The following is an 8,307-nucleotide window of genomic DNA, read 5'->3' as shown; positions in this document are numbered from 1 at the left end:
AATAACTTCGATAAATGATTGATTTTATTAACTCAAGGCATAGTTCAAAATTTTAAGCAATTAGAGGGAAAATATATAGTTTAATGTTTGAAAACCCTATAATAGTGTGTGCTCAATGTAATTGTCCTCATATCTTATTCCATGCCAGATTTTCCAGTATTATAAACATATCAAATTTTCAAGTCAGTTATCTGTCAACTCACCTTGATATTTTCACTAACTGACACCAATCGTTTGCTGTCTGGAGACCACTGTATGTCAGTCACCCAACAGTGATGTCGGGCACACTTACAGACAAAATCCACATTCTTGGTGTTCCAAATCTGAAATTTGTACAAAACAGACACATGATGAAAGACCAAATCAAGACTAAAGTGACATCATAATCCATATATACGGTGTAAGAATTCTCAAATCTGCAGATCTCACCACATTGCTGATAATTACAAGTTTTTACAATGTGCTGATCCCACCACAGAATTCAACTCTTAATTGTAAGTCTCTATAATGTGCTGGTCCTGCAGCAGAATTGAAGAAATCCAAGACATTCATTCCCTTATACCTGGATAGTACCCTGTCATAACCTGGGGATTTATTTACCAACATGAGTAATAAGCTGAACAGAAAAAAAGCTTTATTCACTTATTTGAATTACCTAATGACAGCTTACAGATCTATTAACTTGCACAAATTAAACCCCTATCGCCCCACATCCCTCTCAGGATATTTGATCACCTACCTGAATTTCACCCTGATCATCACCAGTGGCTAGTAACTGACTGTCTGCTGAGAATCTACAACTTCTAATACAGTCTTTGTGGCCACGAATAGTGTAGAGGCAAGTTCCATTCTCTGCACTCCAGATCTACCGGTAGTCAGATAAAAAAACAATAAATGACTATCAACAAGTGTCACCCTGAATGTTGTATTGTCTTCTTTGGAGATAATTAACGTGGTTAGAATGTATCATACTTAAAAACAACTGATAATTTGTTTTCTATCATTGAGCTCTGAATGAGACTGACCTTTGCAGTTCTGTCAACCGATGTAGAGACCAATAATGACCCATCAGGTGACACGTCACATGACAAAACCCACTCTTTGTGTCCATCACAGGAAAAATGTAGCTTTCCTGATCTGGCATCCCACACCTAAATAAAGAGACGATAGAAATGACACATTGTCTTAGCAGCTCCACTGACAGTATTTCTTTACCACAGTATGGACGGCAATACCATGTTGCTAAACAACTGCATATTAGCTACATTGTAGTATCCAGTTAATTGCCTCTCTGATTGGATATTTGATAGGTACCATGCATTCCAGTGGGTGTATCAGTCAAAACATACAGTAGTATCTTACTCTGCATACAACTGACTTAAACGTGGTAATGTTTTATTTGCATAACTCTTTGCTGAACTGTTTTGGCAAACAAATCTCAGTGTGTCCGATTGACAACATTTTTCAGATTCTAACTTTTAATACCTCCATCATAAACAGCATGCTGACTTACCTTGATTGTGCCATCATGTGAAGATGACAGTATCTTAGTATCATTATCAAACAGTTTACAACGTCTGACAGAATCAGTATGTCCGGTACAAACAACAGGTTCACCATACTCTTTCCAGATCTACAGTATAAAATAACACAATCTGTCAATATTGTCAATATTCACAAACTATTAATTCTTGTTATTCTTCCATGGTCATTATCATTGTCAGAAGAAGTTGTTTATGCCCTGTCCATCATGTCATATTGATCCCTACAATGAATTAATCTATGCCATTAGGAAAAAGCCTGATAAATAATCAAAACATAATGAACAAACCTTGATTGTTTTGTCATCAGAGCATGTGACCAGCACTTTACCATCTTGTGTATAGCAACACCATCTGACAGAACATGTGTGTCCTTGTGGAAAGTTGTGCAGGATGACTCCTTCTAATGAAATGACCTAGCAAGGAAAAAAACACACAATTTTTGACTAATTTATAAATGCATACTGCCACTGCTGGAACATCATAAGTAGTATCAATCATGGGAAATATCTGATTTTATTTCTGCAAAATGTTATTTGCATGAGAGTAAATCAGTTCCATTAATATCTGCTAATTTATTGCATATGATAAATACTAACAACTTTGCCATGACAGCATATGAATCGAAGTTTATTGACATACATTTCTACTTTCCCTTAATATTACTCCTTTTTTACTGTCATTGTTTGTTCATTCTACCAGTATGGCAGTTCATGAACATGGCACTATACCTTGACGTGACCTTTGTCTGTACCATACGCAATCTCATTGGTTGATGAGATTGTACAACATCTAATTCGGCACTCTTCAGAGGGTGTCATTTGACTTTTGCTACGATTGAATTTGGAATCGCCACTGTGACCACATATGATCTGCAAGCAGAAAATGAGAATTGAGTTCCAAAATGTGTAGAAACAATTGAAAAAACAAACCAAAGAACTTTTCACAGATATTCCTTGAAACCAATACAAAGTCATCAAGAATTTACTTATTGTCACATAAACACTCATAATAAAATATCAATGGACATACCGTAATTATTATTACTTTGTACTCTGACATCATTTACAACAGGAGAGAATAAAGAAGTCATCGCTGATGACACAGTCCCCACTCGCACCATTAATTGTGCGCATGCAAACTACAATAAAATATCTCCGTGCCAAGTTTGACCGAAGTCAGTTCGGGGATAGTTGAGTTATGGTTCAATCGCAACAAAATGGCCGGCCGGTGGCCATATTTGAATGTATGGCAAAATAAATTGACATGCATATATAAGTAAGTGCCATAGTTCTTTATCTTTGTACCAACATTGAAGAAAATCAGTTCAGGGATAGTTATGACTCAAAAACATGAAAAAATCGCAACAAAATGGCCGCCAGGCAACCATATTGGATTGTATCGCGAAATAAATTATTAGCATATGTATGCCACAGTACTTTATCATTGCACACAGGTTAAAAAAAATGGCTCAGGGGTGACAGAGAAACGGCTGATGAAGAATAGACAGACGGACGGGACCGCCGGACTGCGTCAACGGAGACTAACAATATAAAACACCAAATGTATGATCCTGCAAGATAACATATATTCTTCTGAATGTGTTGATTACTACCGGTACTGTTATGAATTGTTCAATATTTGTGAGACATTCAGATATTACTGCACTTACTCTAATTCTATTTGCTAAATCTGGGGCTACTACAACAATGTCATCATTTTCACTGTAAGTTGCAGCAAAGTCTCTCTTGAGTCCAACCAATTCTTGATTCTGACCACTCTCTACATCCCAGATCTGTGTGAATAAAGGAATGCAAATTCTTAATTAGAAGTGTATCTCTGTATCGTTGTACTTTGATTCTTGGCGACAGCCCAACAGTTGATATCCAAATATGATCACATGATTAATCATTATGTTTTTTCATCATAATTAACATTGAACCTGCAAAATGTATGCCGTTCAGATTTTATAATCTGCCATTTGTTTTGATGCATGAAGATGACTGAAAGCATGAAATAATTCTGCGAGCAAAGTTGATTCTCATGCATCTGTAAAAAGTAGGTTAGGTTATCACATAATGACAGTCCTTCTCTGTTACTTTAAAGGTCTGGTGAAATGGTCCCGGTGACTGGATATCTTCCAGGGGGTCAATACTATTACACTCGCAACAGAATTGCAACCTAAAAGTACGCGCAAGTGTTAATTTTTTTGATATTTCTATGCGCGGCTTTCATGGGGTCATTTTGCAACACTCAGGTCACGCCCATAGCGGGGATAATGGTTGGCCGTCTGTGACGTCACTGGTGTGTTCATTTACATCGAATAGCGGTCCAACGCCGCCTTATCTCTGCCCGGTATCCGCTAACAAAACACTGTTCGCGCTGCTTGCCACGTTCGCCAATGCGAATCGAAATCCGAAGTGGCGAAAAAAAAAATCGATCTTAATTCGCCACAGCGGCGACACTGATTTTTGTTTAAAAAATATGGTAAATTAAAGAAAAACACGTGGCTTTTTTAGTCTTTTGTTTAATCCTGCGCTTCATTCTCGGCGATTCCCAAAAAACTGTGTCTACTTCCGTATGTCATTGCGTTCTTTCCGTCGTACGTATTTGCAATCGAGCCAAGTCTCGCGAGAGATTTGACATCATTTAGTCTAGTGGTGTACAGCATGCATAAATAGCTCTCGCGAGAAGTGAAACTTACACACACGCAATCGAGCCCTCGCGATAAATTTGACGTCATTTTGTCTAGTGTACAGCGGGCATAGGAACGCTCGCTCGCGAGAATTAAAACTTTTGCTATACATAGCAGACATACGCATTTTAATCGAGGCAACAAGGTTCGGTGTTGCAGTTGATTTACATTGGGGTCTAGATGTTCTGTGTTGTGCATTTTAATCACGGTCTTCAACATTCCATGTTGCGGTCGATTTGCATCGTGGTCCGGTATTCCCCGTTGTTCTTCATTTTAATTGCCGTCCCAACGACGCGTTCCGTGTTGCTGTCGATTTGTATCATGGAGGACTCTACCTCCACGATTGTATCACAATCTCAACGTTCCGTGTTGTTGTTCGTTTTAATGGTAGTCTCAACATTCAGTGTTGCTGTTCATGCTGTTGATTTGCATTGCGGTCCCAACTTTCTGTGTAGCGAGTAGCGAGGCAGGCTCAGCGAGGGACCGTGGCCGATCGTACGAACCAGCAGAGACAAGCACATTATGGTTCAAACACTCAACACTTGACGGGAACTTGAAAAAGTTTACAGTTGAGCCGTTCATGTTCTTGCCGCTGTGACAGCCACCAAAAGAACAACGTCCTCCATAGTGAAGGAGGACATTGTCCTGATCATGTAAGCGGAAACTCTAGAAGTTACCCCCCGTAGGGAGCTTACGGAGGTGTGAACTACTTTTCTTCCCGTTATGAGATACGGCGTCGGGCAAACTTCGGAAAGCCGAAAAAAGTCGACTGGAGAGGCTCGGGGGACACGCCCACATTGCATTTTTCTTTTGCCATATTTCATAATCACGTGCGCTAAACGAAAAAGAAATGAATGTAACTGTTTTATAGACCATCAACTGTATTTCTGTGATTTTGCAACATGGGCATTTCACCAGACCATTAATACTACTGTTTGGAAACTGAACCGATGAGATCGTTGAACTTACCATGGTTGTACCATCATCAGATCCAGACAGCAATCTCTTTCCATCACAATCAAAGTCCACAGCATAAACCCAACCACTGTGACCTTTAAACACAGCTAATGTGTCGCACGATGTGGCATTCCATATCTTGAAACCAGAACACACCTTCGGATCAGTGACTACCTACTGGTACTCTTATGTTACAGCCCTCCTATATCTTTCTAAAAGTGGTGCTTAACAACAATTTTCAACGGAAGATAGATTGATAGATGGATACTTCAGCATGAAAAATTGACATTTAATGCTGCTATGACCATCAACTGCAATACATACCGGAACATACTACAAATGGGAGCTGTGCAGTATGGTTTTTGTATTCCTTTTGAACCTTCAAAACTTGTGAAATCAAAAACGTCAGAGATCACCTGATTTTTATTATTTCTTCAGAAGGTATCAATTGAAAGTTAACAGAAGTAGAATAGCTACACCATGTCAGTGGAATCAAAAATAAAATCATGTGATACTTTTATTATTCATCTATTAATGAACAATTAGGACTCGAACTGCGTGATTATCGTTCAGTATATTTCAAATTCAAGTGTACCGGTAACATAGCAACAGATTATAATGTCCATATGGAATACCTGGATTGAGAAATCAGAGAGTCCAGCTGCAATCAGATCGCCACTTGGTGAATATGTACAATATAGAACAAGGGATGCTGTCTTTGATTCACAACTGTATAGGTGCTGTCCAGTGAGTGCAATCCAAATCTGAAATCAAAAACAATTTCTAAATACTAAGTTTATGTAGGCCGTCCTTCACAACATTTCAAAAGGTTTTGTTCTACAGTCAAAGGTTCCAAGACACAGACAAAACCTTTCTGGGAAACTTTAGTTCCTAAGCAAATCAAATCTGCAATCACTGCATTGGGATTTACTTCAGCAGATTCATATCCAGTGAAAAAATCAAATTATTCTGGTTGAAAATTCATGACAGTGTTCAGTCTCTTCTACATGGACACACCTCTTCTACTGACATTCAAAAATCAAAAGTGTTTCTATGTGTAATAATTTATTTGTGGTCCACCATATCCATTTAACCACCCATTGACTAATTGGAGAGTGACTGATTTAAATCTATCAAATATCTGTTTACACTCAGTCAATGTTTAGTCTATCAAATATCTCTTAAAATATGTAAATCAATTAAAAAACCATTCATTAAAAGCGAACCGGTATCTGTTAAATCAATCAAACATTTGTCAAGGCTATCTATGTGTTCAATCTATCAAATATACGCTAAATCTATCAAATATGTGTTACATCTACTGGGTATCAGATATATAATAATCTACAGTACATTCCTTCAGAAAACCAATTAAACTAATTATAATTACTGCATATCCTTTCTCATTCTCACAAACAAAAAAGCAAACCAAACATTACCTGGATAATATTCTCTGAAGAGGATGCCACATTGTTGCCATCAGGTGAGAAACAACATGAAGTTATCTGGCCATTGTGACCTTTGTAATCAGTCACCCAGTCTTCTTTAGCAATGTTCCAAACCTTAAAAACATTGAAGAAAAATGTGGAAGTTTGAAGTGTGTTTGTCTGTAGTTGAGTAACAGTTGTAGCATTTTGCTAGCTTGCAATTCAATTCTACATAAAATACACTGAGATAAAATTTACATATTTTGTGATGAGTTATAATATTGATAAAGTCATTGTAGGTTTGCAAGAACTATAGCATAACATTGGTTGCTGTAGATAAAAATTTGGACAAAATCTGCTTTGAAACTGTAGCTATGATTTGTTACAAAAAACCTAAAAATGTCATTGTTATACTTTACTTTATTGCTGAACAACTCACTCAGGGAGTGTGGTAAGGCAAAAATTACAAAACTCAAAGATGCAGTCTTCAACAAACACTGGATGAAGCTGCTGCGAGGGGAGGAACTAAAGTACATGAAATATATTTCACAAGAGGTAGTTTATCTTTGTGAGGGTACATGAACTTTTCTAAGTCATACAAATCAAGAAAGCCAGGATTATACAAACTTGTGGATGAAAATACATGTAGACTATCTCGATAAGTTCTGTGTTTTGGACTTTCTATTACAAAGTGGAATTCATCCTCAACTGAAGACTTATAATGTCAGCAGAATCTTTCATTTGCAGGAACTTTTGGAATTGACCTTCCACCCAATTCTATGTGAAGGTTGTCATCTGAAATTCTTAGTTTTGCCACCCACTTCCTATAGGTAAAAGATCTCTAACAAGTAACTTTCAAATTCAAAAAGTTGTCTTAAATAGTCTGTAAGTTTGGAGCTTATTCTTCTGTATTCTACACTTCCTTGTATCATTATGTATACCGGTATTTCTCAACCGTGTTTGTTCGTTAAGGCCAAACTAATTAAATTCTTTGTTTTGCGTCCCCACCCGCTTAGGTATTTAAGGTTTTCATGAAAAACACACACAGTGTATTTGAATGAGAAATTTTAGGACATAACCGCTTAGCTTTTCTGAACTAAAATTTTGTTACAATTTTTTTTTTGCTGCAATCAAATTACATTGTGTTAATTTTCTTGTGTGTGTTTTTCAGCCGCTTAGACGCGTACCTTTTCCCATTTTGAGTGGACGCAAAACAAAGAATTTAATTACTTTGGCCTAATTTCAAATAAACTATCATATACAAAATTAACTGGGTAATAGTCCATATATAACTCCCACTGTACAAGTTCAATATTGTTATACAGTTTAAGTAGAATATTTACGACAGTGTTTCTCTTTTACTTTTTTGTACTACTGTCTTGTGGAACATATCTGATAATATCACTGACTATCAATTAGATTCACAGTAAATATCTGAACATTTTCATAATATTGTTCTTTCCTACCTTAGCAGTACAGTCTTGTGAACAGCTGACCAGATAAATCCCATCAGGGGAGAAACTACATGCTTTGACTGGTTTGTCATGTCCCATCAGATCAGCAATTATTTTACCAGTGATGACATCCCATATCTGCGACAAATAGGAATTGTCTACGAATGGTATTCCATTGATCAAAATCATCAAAAGGCTTTAACTGACATTTTTCTTTATATTGCCATAAACTT

At 37.1% G+C, this 8,307-nt stretch overlaps 1 protein-coding gene across 1 annotated transcript; it reads right to left on the bottom strand.

Moving 5' to 3' along the window:
- Positions 1–703: 703 nt before the first annotated feature.
- On the bottom strand, positions 704–8,278 carry LOC139141424 (apoptotic protease-activating factor 1-like). The gene is made up of 10 exons (XM_070711053.1): positions 8,087–8,278; positions 6,633–6,755; positions 5,829–5,957; positions 5,206–5,331; positions 3,214–3,336; positions 2,273–2,413; positions 1,832–1,957; positions 1,514–1,633; positions 1,026–1,151; positions 704–865 (listed from the first exon to the last, which is right to left on the bottom strand). The coding sequence occupies exons 1-10, from the start codon at positions 8,261–8,263 to the stop codon at positions 719–721; spliced, it is 1,338 nt and encodes a 445-aa protein (XP_070567154.1). The 5' UTR covers positions 8,264–8,278; the 3' UTR covers positions 704–718.
- Between the last annotated feature and the right edge of the window lie 29 nt (positions 8,279–8,307).

The sequence above is a fragment of the Ptychodera flava genome, chromosome 1 (assembly GCF_041260155.1).
Source record: "Ptychodera flava strain L36383 chromosome 1, AS_Pfla_20210202, whole genome shotgun sequence".
Classification (NCBI taxonomy): domain Eukaryota; kingdom Metazoa; phylum Hemichordata; class Enteropneusta; family Ptychoderidae; genus Ptychodera; species Ptychodera flava.
The sequence above is the reverse complement of the archived record's forward strand: the minus strand, read 5'-3'. Positions and strand labels throughout refer to the sequence as shown.

What these genes read in the sequence shown, in the direction of transcription:
- LOC139141424 (XM_070711053.1), bottom strand. Translation starts at nt 8,263, where the DNA reads ATGATTTTGATCAATGGAATACCATTCGTAGACAATTCCTATTTGTCG. An exon ending in ATTTAGCAAATAGAATTAGA is followed by an intron (nt 2,414 to 3,213) that starts GTAAGTGCAGTA and finishes TTCTGCTTGCAG; the next exon opens with ATCATATGTGGTCACAGTGG. An exon ending in CAGACAAAGGTCACGTCAAG is followed by an intron (nt 1,958 to 2,272) that starts GTATAGTGCCAT and finishes TTTCCTTGCTAG; the next exon opens with GTCATTTCATTAGAAGGAGT.